Genomic DNA, 12,777 nt, shown 5'->3' on the forward strand with positions numbered 1-12,777 from the left:
GTTTTTGGGTCATGCTTAATGCTCTTTGACTTACACTCTACATGTCTGATAATTAGGATCTGCTCATTTTTCTTACTGTCTTCCATTACCTGATAAACTTGCATTCATTCCTTTAATTTTACTTTTTCTGAACCACATTTTTGTGTGTGTGTTTCTTTTATACGCACTGTATAGTTGAGTCTTGGGTTATGAGACCAGTTGAAAATTTTTTCATTTTATAATTCAGACAAGTTGAAATTTTTTTAGTTTTTATAGATAAGTTCATTGATATTTATTGATATGAACTGAAATCATTGGCCACTTAAATGACTGAGCCACCAGGTGGCCCTCTCTTTTTGCTCTTATTTTAAAAGATTATATTTTATATTTGAGAAGGTTTGTATTTTTTCTTCCATTCTTAGTTGCATTATTTCCACTTTTTTGGAGATGTTTGTATATTAGTCTTTATTTTTATTTTTATTTTTTTAAGTTAATTTATTTTTTATTGGTGTTCAATTTACTAACATACAGAATGTATATTAGTCTTTAATTCTCTTCCCATCTTTGAGAGATTTGTGGGTGTGTGGGTATAAATTTTTACTAGAGTTTACCAGTTATCTCTTGGTTGGATGAAGCCAAGGTGAAGATGGACCATACTATCCAATATGTAGCTAGTAGTCACTGGTGGCTTTTAAGCGCTTGAAATATGGCTAGTCTGAATTTATATGTTCCATGCATGTAAAATACACACTAGATTTTGTAGACCTGATATGGGAGGAAAATGTAAAGTATAGCCATACATTTTTGAATTGATTGTTGAGATGATAATGTTGTAGGTGAGTAGATGTGGCTTAAATAAAATATATTTTTAAAACTAAATTCACTTTAAGACCATTTTAGCTGACTGTAAAATCCTTGGCTCATATTTTTCATTCATTGAGGTTTCTGAAAATGTTGCTTCATTGATGTTTTGCACTGATGTTTTTGAAGTCTGATTTTAGTGGTTTTCTTGCCATTTCATTTATTGTAATAACATTAATTTATAATAATCAGTACTATTATTTTATTATGATCATTTATTTGTAGTGATTAAGATTGAAGATTTTTCATTACTGAAGATTTTTTCATTATTTTTGAAATAGTTTTATTCAGGAATGTGTCAGAATTGGTTGTTGTTTTGGATTACTTTTGCCAGGTACTTGATAAGCTTTTTGTTTATTGCTGTAGTGAAGACTTCATAACCTAAAGTTTGCTACCTGAGCCATTTTTAAGGGTACAATAGTTTTTTAACTATGCACAGTATTATGCCACAGATATTTAGCACTTTTTCATCTTAGAACATTGCAACTCTACCCACTGAACAACAGTTTTTTTCCTCCTCACATAGTCCCTGACAACCACCACTCTACTCTCTATTTTTAAGAATTCGACTACTTTAGAGGGCACCTGGTTGGCTTAGTCAGTAGAACATGCAAGTCGTGATCTCAGGGTTGTGAGTTCAAGCCTCACATTGGGTGTAGAGATTACTTAAAAGTAAAATCTTTGAAAAAAATAAAGAATTTGACTACTTTAGGTATCCTATAAGTGAAATCACAAAGGATTTGTCTTTTTGTGACCAGGACTGGCTTATTTCACTTAGCATAACTCTCAAGGTTCATCTATGTTAGAGCATATGTCACAATTGCCTTCATTTTAAGGCTGACTAATAATATTACCATTATATGTATATACCGCATTTTGTTTATACCTTCATTTGTCAATAAGCATTTGGATTCCTTCCATCACTGGTTGTTGTGGAGAACATGGATATGCAAATCTTCTAAATCCTGTTTTCAGTTCTTTGGGGTATGTGCATAAAAGTGGGATTGCCGATCTTATAGTAGGGCTGTTATTGTTAAAATCTGTTAACTTTTTTGGAGAACATTTAAGAGTTACTCTCAGCAATTTTTAAGTATACAGTATAGTATTTTTAACTATAGCCACCATGCTGTATGTTAGATCCTCAGAACATATTAAAATTGTAACTGGAAGTTTGTACTTTTTGACCACCTTAATCCATTTTTCCCCATCCCTCCTTGTAGTATTTGTCTGATCCTGGTATCAGGGTAATACTGGTTTTGTTAAATGAATATGGAAGTTTTTCCTTCTCAATAATTTGGCAAGAGGTTGACATATACAGAACATTCCACCCAACAATAGCAGAATATGGGCAGCCCGGGTGGCTCAGTGGTTTAGTACCGCCGTCAGCCCAGGGCCTGATCCTGGAGACTCAGGATGGAGTCCCATGTCGGGCTCTCTGCATGGAGCCTGCTTCTCCCTCTGCCTGTCTCTGCCTCTCTCTGTGTGTGTCTCTCATGAATAAATAAATAAAATCTTAAAAAAAAACAAAACAGCAGAATACATTTTCTCAAGCACACACAGAACATTCTCCAGGATAGATTACATTAGGCCACAAAACAACTTTTTATCAAATTTAAGAAGGATGAAATCATACCAAGTATCTTTTCCAACCACAGTGGAATGAAACTAGAAATCAGCAAAAGAAAAACTGTAAAATTCACGAATATGTGTAAACCAAACATCACTCTTTTAAACAACCAGCAGGTCAAAAAAGAAATCACAAGGGAACTTATAAAATACTGAGACAAATGAAAACGTCATTTAACAGTCTCTTTTAACTGGTAAACTCAGTCCCAGAGAAAAGCTTAAATTGTTTACATCTCTTTCTTTGTTTCACATTATTGATGTTACTAATTAATTAATTAATTACACAGAGACTTAGGCAGAGGGAGAAGCAGGCTCCCCATGGGGAGCCTGATGTGGGACTTGATCCCAGAACCTGGGGATCATGCCCTGAGCCAAAGGCATATCCTCAACCACAGAGCTACCCAGGTGTCCCTTACCATTTAGTTCTATACCAGAATCAAAAATGACTTATGTTCCACCATTACAGTATTCCAAGATTCTGTATTAGTCTATATGTATACGTTTACCAGAGTTTTATGTTTTTGAATGTTTTTGTGTTGCTGTCTGCTGTCTAGTGTCTTTTTGTTTCAACTTGAAGGGACTCCTTTTAGCAATTCTTATAAGACAGGTGTAATAGAGATGAATTCCCTCATCTTTTATCTGGGTAGGTCTTTATTCCTTTGTCATTTTTGAAGGACAGGTTTTCTAGATACAGTATCTTGGTTGGCATTTTTTTTTTCTTTCTATGCGTTGAATTTATTGGCCCACTCCTTTCTGGCTTGTATTTCTGATGAGAAATTGTTGATAATTTTATAAGTGTTCCCATATACATGATGGTTTGCTTTTCCCTTGCTACTTTCAAGATTCTTTGTCCTTGACTGTTGATAGTTTGTGTCTTAGTGTAGGATTCCTTGAGTTTATCTTTGTTTCTTTTTCTTTTTTTTTTTTTTTTGAGTTTATCTTTGTTGATGTTACTTGAGCTTTTTGAATTTGGATGTCCACTTCTTTCCTCATATTTAATTTTCAGCCATTATTTCTTAAAACAAGTTCTCTGCTCCTTTCTCTTTTTTCTTTCTGGGGCTTCCATAATGTTTATATGGATCTGTCAATAGTGTCATATAAATCTCTTAGGTTTTCTTCATTTTTCCCTCCTTTTTGTTCCTCTGACTAAATAATTTCAAATGGTTTCTCTTTGATCTCACTAATTCTTTCCTCTGCTTGGTGAAGCATGCAGTTGAATCCCTTTGGTGGATCTTTCAATTAGTTACTGTACTCTTCAGCTCCAGAATTTCTGCTTAGTTCTTTCTGATAATTCCTTTGTCTTCCTTGGTGTTCTCATTTTGTTCATGTTTCAGCTTCCTTGATTTCAGTTAGCTATTTATGTTTTTTTTTTTTTTTGTAACACATTGAACTTTGTAAAGATAATTATTTTAAACTTTGTTAAATAATTCACAGGTCTCCATTTCTTTAGGGTTACTTTTGGGAGATTTGTTTCTTTGAGCTACATTTCCCTGTTTCCATGCATCTTGTTTTTTGCTTTCATTTGTGCATTTTATTTTTAAAATTTATTTATTTACTTACTTATTTTTTAGTAATCTCGACACCCAGGTGGGGCTCAAATCCATGACTCCCAAGATCAAGAGTCATTCTTCTGACTGAGCCAGCTAGGTGCCCCTAATTTGTGTGTTTTTAAAAAACAGTCACCTCTCTTAGTTATGAATTGGCTTCATATCCAGAAGACCTTTTCTAGTAGCACAAGCAGGGAAATCTGGAAGAGTTGCATCTTCTCTGGACATGTGCACGTAATTCCCTAATTAAAGAGTATTACTAGTTTTCCAGGAGTTTGTAATCTTTTGCTCCATCTGGTGTCTCTCTGCAGTGCTATAACTTCTTTGGTGCATCAAGGAGACTGAGTTCTCTTTTGTTCCGTAGGCATCCAAAGAATGCTGGCTGGTTCAGTCAGCCCTCTGAGTTAGCTGAAACAGAAGTTAGTCCCTTGGGCGGTTTCCCAAAAAGCTGGAATGTTGGATGTACATTCTACTTTTCTCTTTTTCTTCCCTAGAGAGAAGCTGTGAGCAGAGTGTTTTCTCCTTACTGCACTGAGCATTGTCAGATTGTGCCTGTGGTGGTGGGTTTTTTGTGTGCTATCTTGCTCCCTTATGGGCTTCTTTTTGATATGTAGACTCAAATCTATTATTTCCAGGTATTTTGGGGGGTTGTTGTTTTGAATATTTGTTTTGTTGGATTGTTTTTTTTCTCTTTCTCAGGGACTCCAATTATATGAATGTCATTCCTTCTTTGTTTTACATCTTGCCATTTTTTTTTTTTTTAAGATTTTATTTATTCATTCATGGCAGACACAGAGAGAGAAAGAGGCAGAGACATAGGCAGAGGGAGAAGCAGGCTCCACGCAGAGAGCCCGACGTGGGACCTGATCCCTGGTCTCCAGGATCACACCCTGGGCTGAAGGAGGCGCTAAACCGCTGGGCCACGGGGCTGACCTTGACATCTTTTTTTATTCATTTTACTTTATGTCATTTTCATTCTCTTGGTCATTAAAAAACCTTTATGTGACATGTTTTTGTTGGAGTATATTTGCACTTGGCTACTAGTAATTTCAGTCTTCATCTCTGAGATAATTGTCTTTTTCCTTTTTCCTGAGTTCTTTCCATTTTTTTCCCCAAATCCTTCCTTCTCTGATCTTAGTGTGTGTGTGTGTGTGTGTGTGTGTGTGTGTGTTTTCATATCTCTAAAGGTTTCTTTGGGGCATTAAGTTCATTTGTTGTGTTTTTCTTGAAGTGCAGAGTGGAGAGAATTTATTATTAGAGATATAATTGAATCTTTTAAAAAATTTTAATGATAGACTTCTAGGTTATCTTCACTTCTGTAGGTTAAGGGTGGCTCACAGTTTTACTAGTTCTATGGTGCTCTCTTCTGTCTCTGTAAAATGATCTGCTTTTGAGGAATAGGCAAAGAAGGGCTTGTCTCATTTTGGCTGTTTATAGCTAGTATTTCAAAATCCCCATTACCTTGTTTTCTGCAGGACAGATGAACTCAGTTTTTAATTTTTCCTTCTCTGCAGGGATTCAAAACTTCATCTTTTGATTTTGATCTCCCAGAATTTTGCCACACTGGTTTGTTTGTGCTGATGGTTCATCTCTCATTCTCTTTGTTCCTGTGGCTTTATAAATTTCTTAATCCTTTATTGGTAAATTTACTATTGTAAGATGGTGAAGTAGATAAATGTAGGCATTTAGTCTGCTGTCTTTAACTGGGGGTTTTGCATGTGAATTTTTAAAAAACCAATAAATAATTTTTGAGGTGTGTGTGTGTATTTTTTTAATGTAGCCTATCTTAATTGATAGATTCTGATACCCAACAAGTTGGGGCATGAGCTTGGCAAGATGGAAAAGAGACATACAAACAAGGGTTCAGATTTCAGCACTGCTGATTTCTACCAGTGTGGCCAGAGAACCTTATTAGTTTACCCATCTCCAAAAGAAAAAAAATTCTGCCCTGCACGTTGCATGGTTGTGCTTGGTACTTACATATGACTAAAAGCCATAAGTTATTTAGTTTCTTTTAGTTTGCTTTTAACAGTTTCTCATATATTGCCAGGAAAAACAGAAGGCACAGAGATATGTAAATATCTAGGAAAACACCAAAAAATATTTAGGTATACTACAGTACGTTTCAAAAGGATATTTCAGAATGTAAGAGTCATAGGAAGTGACTTTGTGTATTTTGGTGGTGAGTCTATTTAAGACGAAAAACTTTTTTTTTTTTTTGAAGATTTTATTTATTTATTCATGAGAGACACAGGCAGAGAGAGAGAGAGAGAGAGAGGCTGAGACACAGGCAGAGGGAGAAGCAGGCTCCATGCAAGGAGCCCGATGTGGGACCTGATCCTGGGTCCCCAGGATCACACCCTGGGCTTCAGGCTGCGCTAAACCGCTGCACCACCGGGGCTGCCCAAGATGAAAAACTTTTATACCACTTTTTAAACTTGTGAAAATAATACAGATTCATTATAGAAAATTTGGAAAATATGAGAGAGCAGACACACAGAAAAATACATGGCCCACCTAAAAAATATTTTGTGGTATATTCTATTCTATATTCTTCTAGTCTATTTTCTCTACACTTATATTCATTTATATTTATACATGTTATTTATATGTGTTATATTTATACATCTAAGCCAGCATCCACCCACCTGTCCCTTACCTCAAAAATATATTCTAACATCTTTTCAGGTTGAGAAAGGTCTGCATTATGTTGTTTTTTACTACTACCTAAGAGTTCCATTTTATGTATAAAACATGATTTATATATCTAACTCTGTATTGCCACTTAGACTTTATGGGTTTTTTTGATGTTATAAACAATGCCGTGAGAAGTATTTTATTTAGTCATTGTTGCCCATTTGTATGTTGCCTTTGATGAATTTCCTAATGAAGTTGGTGGGTCAAAAGAATGCCTTCTTAATGGAAAAGAAATCAAGTAGCACTTGGTTTTTAATATACTTTTAAAAACCAAGTAACTTTACTAATGGTAATGCAGCATGTAACAAGGAATCATCATTATTCCTACCAGTCCTTTGCCTCAATAAAGACAAATGAAAACTCTGGTACCTAGTTCCAGGATTTTGTATGTTTGTCACTGGCGTTTGTTACTGTATGAAGCACAGGCCTCTAGCAGTCATGTCATTGTTGATTTTTTTTTTCTCAATTTTTAGATTGAGAGTCTTCTGATAGTATGGGAGGGAAATGATAGCTGAGGATTTATTTTAGAGCTAAATTTGGTCTGTAAATTAAAATGGGGGAGTGTGTCATGATCTGGCTCCTTAGTTTCTGGCTGCAGCTCTGTCATCTGCCAGCTGTGTTAACAAGAAGAGAGTCATCTATGATCTATTTTTAAATTTCCTCACATATAAAATTAAAATATTAAGTCTTCATCTATTAAAGATGTATTTCAATAATTGGATAATACCTAAAAACGTTTTGTACTTAGAAGAAAGTCCATTATATCAAAAGAATCTCTTCAGATCAAAAATGTGCTACCAGTTAGCTCAGTTTCCTCTTTGTCACCCATTTTTCTAGAATATTAGCATTACAAGTACATGTTTTTTTATTTTTTAAATTTTATTTTATTTTTAAGAGAATTTATTTGAGAAAGAGTGAAAGAGAGCCCAAGTGGAGGAGAGGGATAGAGGGAGAAGGAGAAGCAGATTCCTTGCTGAGAAGGGAGCCTCTAATGCAGGGCTGCATCCCAGGACCCTGGGTCCATGACCTGAGCCAAAGGCAGATGCTTAACTGACTGAGCCACCCAGGCTTTCCTGGTTTTTTTTGTTTGTTTGTTTTTTGTTTTTTGTTTTTTGTTTTTTTCAGGCTGCTTTTTACTTTTATTTATTTTTTAAAAATTATTTATTCATGATAGAGAGAGAGAGAGGCAGAGACACAGGAGGAGGGAGAAGCAGGCTCCATGCCAGGAGCCCAATGTGGGACTCGATCCCGGGACTCCAGGATTGCGCCCAGGGCCAAAGGCAGGCGCTAAACCGCTGAGCCACCCAGGGATCCCCCTTTCCTGGTTTTTTGTTTTTAACAGCCCATTTTAGTAAAGATGAAATAGTCAAATAACACTCAATTCAGAGTGCTGAAATTTGATCCTCCTGTGTTTATACCATAACTAAGAGCAAATCCTTTGTTTCTTGAGTCTCATTTATGTTATAATATCTATTCTTGTCCCCAGATTTTTTTTTAATTTTTTTTTTTTTTATTTATTCATGATAGTCACACAGAGAGAGAGAGAGAGAGAGGCAGAGACAGAGGCAGAGGGAGAAGCAGGCTCCATGCACTGGGAGCCCGACGTGGGATTCGATCCCGGGTCTCCAGGATCGTGCCCTGGGCCAAAGGCAGGCGCCAAACCGCTGCGCCACCCAGGGACCCATTGTCCCCAGATTTTGAGGAGTTAATAAGCATGTGATAATGGATGTACTCTGAGAACTATGAAACATTATATAAATGCAAGGTGGCTTTTCATATTGTATCACTTTGTTTGACCAGAAGGGTGAAATGTCAGCAAGTAGTAAGAGTATAGGCTTAAATAATGCTAGCAATTGCTCTTTCAGAGCCTGGCTTTCCTAATTTCTTGATGCTCTCTGTGGGTGTATTTGATCCTCTCACAATTTTTTAGTTAACTCAGAAGTTTTTATTACTAAAGATTCTAAACTGATAGTAATATTTGTATGGGGTGGTGTATTTAGTGCTCCAAATTGGGATCCTATCCTATGAAGAAAAACATACTTCTTCCTGGTATTGAAAGTGGAGAAACTCTCAAATCCAAGCTAGCACCCACCGTCTTTTATCTCAGCTGCTTGCCTTTTATTGAATGTGTCTGAGCTTTTGCCTATTTTGAACATTTTTTTTCTCTGCCTCGATTGTGGTTTTTTGGTTTTGGTTTTTGTGGGGTTTTTTGGCTTTTGCCTTGCTAAATCTCTGTTGATCCTGAAAGTTTTAGTTTAGATTTTCTTTGGATATCTTTCTTTCTTTTGGATATCTTTCTTTGGATATCTTTCTCTATCCTCCTTAGACAGTGGTTTGACTAATTGAGAAGAGAGATGCTTGTCAAGTCCAAACATGATTGCATAATTAGGTATCTCTCTTCTACTAGCTAAATTCCTTAATAGCAGTCTCTCATTCATTCTTATAATTCTCAGTAACAGGAGTAGTATCTGATACCTACTAGATGCCCTGAAATAGTATTGAAAGAATGACACTAATAAATTCTTAGCCAGTATTCTTTTATCTCTTAGGTAAATTACAGAATGTCTCTCTGATAAGGTGAGATTTGAGGGAATTTCAAGTACAATCTTTTTGGATATTTAGGAACTTTAAGGAAAGGCAGTGTGGCTACAATAAAGGATGGGTAGGGAGAGGTAGAAGCTAAGGTTAGAGAAATAAGGCCTTATAAGTCAATGATCATTTTAATCTTTGATCTGATATGAAGAGGATCTATTGGGGAGTGACATGACCTAATTTGTCTTCCACAAAGTAAAAGTACTTTGTTGAGAATGATCCCTTGTGGGCCAAGGGAGAAAGTAGGCATTAAGTGGTGGAGACAATGAAAATTACTAGAATCAGGATGTATTTTTAATAGGAACTTTTGTTTAACCTTAGTTTAAAAATATTTCTTGCTGTGATAGTAATACAGTCTGTTGAACATTTTTTTTTTTTTTTTGAGTTACTCAAAATTTTTTACCTTTGAAGTTTCGGGTGTGTAATTGCAGAGGATAATTAAAACCTGTGACACAAATGGTTTTTCTGTCATTTGCATATTTTCCTGTATCCTGGTACTGGTTGACAAACACCTCTGTTAATTTAGCAAACAAGGGATCAGTTTTCTTTTAATTGATATGTTAAATTCTAGTTTGGGAATATATGTATATTTAATCTTTAAAGAAAATTCTGCGTAATAAAATTATAAACATCTAAGATGATAACAGGATGAGCACAAGTATTAAGAGACATCATTGGCAATGTTTTCTATAGTTCTATGCTGAAGAATCTATAATTCTTAAATCACCTTGCAGTTATTAAATAAAGTAAATTTTAAATAGCATTATGCATTGAATTAACATTATTAAAACGACTTATGTTGCCTACTTTACATTTTCCAGGAACATCATTTACAGCGAGCTATTTCAGCACAGCAAGTGTTTAGAGAAAAAAAAGAGAGCATGGTCATTCCAGTTCCTGAGGCAGAGAGCAACGTCAACTATTACAATCGCTTGTACAAAGGAGAGTTTAAACAGCCAAAACAGTTCATTCATATTCAGCGTAAGTTTGTTGATTCATTGTTTTCTGTTTGTAATTTAAATTTATCAATCAGTGAAAATCCTTTCTCTCTTTTATGCCCAAAGAGATTTTAATTTTTCAGTGCATATACACTGATTCATAGAAATGTAAAACATTATGGAATAAAATCTCTCTGTGCTTAACATCTGAACTTGGAAATCATTTTGAGTGTTAGTTGCATTTGGAACATTTGATCTTTATGTAGTATAGAATTTTGTGTAGCACTTATATTTTATTATTATACATCTAAAAGTTGGTGGATTACTGTACTCAAATTTAAGATTTATTTTTAAAGGCCTAGAGGCTATTATGATGCTGATTCGGGTGAATCTTCAGAAATTTTTTAGAATTAGATTCTACCCCTCTACATCTAATTTTTATAAAATTCTATTTCTGCCTCCTTGATACTCTCTTATTTTTCTCCCTATTACTATTTGAATAGTAACCATCTCTTGCCTTAAAACTGTTTCACAAATGTCTTATTTTATTTACTACTCTTCTATTGCCTTTCCTTACCCTCTTCTAATGTATCTTCTCCACAAAGTCCACTGGCACCAGAGTGGTCTTCCTGAACTGTCAATCTGATCTAATTATTCTTTGGCTTAAAATCATGCTCTTCTTTACAGTCTAGGAGAGAAGCTTTCAAAGGATGGGTCAGACAGATGCTCATGTTTTGGTATCTTGTCTGATTGTGTAAGAAAAAGCCTTGGGTAACTTAGTTAAAATTGAGATTCCAGGGCTCTGGTTTAGGTCTGCCTTTCTGAGGTATGTGGCCTGACAATAAGTATTTTTAAAAAGTTCCCCATGTAATTATGAAACCTTTCTAGATTTAAGACTGACTTTTCTATCAGTTCTAAGATGCACGTTTTTTATTGATCGTCTTTGGAATAAGATTGCATATTAAATTGCTGTTGTCCTGAATTCAGGTCTATTTTATCTAAAGAAAACTTATTTTTGCTAAGCACCTAGGGATACTTCCAACAGGAGACCACTTTAAAGTGTTTGTTGTTTACTTGTTTTTAGTCTGTACTGGTAGCTTTAGACCTACCTAGAGTTGAAGTTCTCAGGGGGAGATTTCCCCCTCCACCTTTCACATACAGTTGAGAAATGAAGTTCCCTACTGTTCTTTCTGCATAGTTGGTTTATTTCTTATCTTAAGCTGAGTTGTTACCACTTAGTAGTGTATCTTTATGCAGGAATATTCTATTAAACTTAATAGACTCCAGCAGAAGTGTTTTTTTTTTCTTTCTTAGAGTACATATAAAGTCATGATGCACCTTGTAACTGATGACAGTTTAGATTTGACAGAATTCATAACAGCCAAAATCTCTAGTCTGAACACAAGACCCTTTGTGATTTTTTTTTTCCTGTCTACTCCATTAACCTCATTTCCAGTTGTTCTTCCCCTCACTCTCTTTAGTATAGAAACTAAGGTAAATTACTCACATTTGCCTGGTTGTTTCACGTTTCACACTTCCTTGCATGTGCTATTCAAGTCCTCTTTCCTGTCCTGTAACTCATTTAAGACCTAAAACTCCCCTAAGAAGCTTATCCTGACCTTGTTCATTTGACCTCTGATTTTTACTTATCTTGTTTTCGTTGTATATACCTCTATTAGAGGACTCACCGTACTTTATTAACCGTTCGTTCTCTTTCTCCTTTTAAACTATGAGCTCCTGGGGCAGAGACTTATGTTTTATTTTCTCTTTGTGTCTTTAGATGAAAGCTCATGGCTTATAGACGCACAATAAATGGCATGTGTGTTGACTGAATTGTTTTTAAATGACTTTTAAAAGGCTCTTAGATATCAGAACCATTTTCCAGAGATTCTTTGAATTTTGAGAGAAATACGATGCAGAAATTATTTATGTGTTGTTTTTTTTTCCCTCTGTGTTCTTTGACTTTGAGCCCTTTATCTTCCTGAATTTGCTTTGTCTTTGTATCGGGAAGGAGATAGCTGTTCGCAATAGGAATTTTAAGGATTTTTCAAGCCAAAGTGTCTGTCGTTGTTGTCTTTGTATTTTTAGTAACAGTGTAGCTAGACATCAGGAGCATATGTAAAAACCACTCTAGAAAACCAAGAAGGAAGAAATTGGGTGTAACCCACCTGGGTCAGACCCATTAGATACAAAAAACATTAATCTTATGTTGGCTTTTAAATTTAATTTCATTGTGTAACTGTGGAAGATAGAATAAAAATAACATTTTAACTTTCATTTTTTTCTTTTAGTCAAAGTAGCTATTCTACATACTATACACAGTATTCTGTACATACAAGTATTGTTTTTTCTATGTACATTTTAAGTTTCTCAGATTTTACTATAGTCTGTGATTGTTGTTTTCAATGCCTATTAATTTTTTATCAAATTGATATTCCGCATTTCATTACCTGTGTGCCTATTACTGGCCTTAAACTTGTCTCTGCTAAAACTTAAATTCATGTTATCATAGAGATTTTTTTTCAAGGAAGAGCTTT

General features: G+C 35.1%; 1 protein-coding gene across 1 annotated transcript in view; it reads left to right on the top strand.

Annotated features, from left to right (window-relative positions):
- The window catches only part of EPC2 (enhancer of polycomb homolog 2), a 117,924-nt gene that overhangs the window by 39,884 nt on the left and 65,263 nt on the right, over positions 1-12,777 (top strand). The window contains 1 exon segment of the mRNA XM_038565163.1: positions 10,124-10,283. Coding sequence (XP_038421091.1) covers positions 10,124-10,283 — 160 coding nt within the window.

The sequence above is a fragment of the Canis lupus genome, chromosome 19 (assembly GCF_011100685.1).
Source record: "Canis lupus familiaris isolate Mischka breed German Shepherd chromosome 19, alternate assembly UU_Cfam_GSD_1.0, whole genome shotgun sequence".
Lineage (NCBI taxonomy): Eukaryota > Metazoa > Chordata > Mammalia > Carnivora > Canidae > Canis > Canis lupus.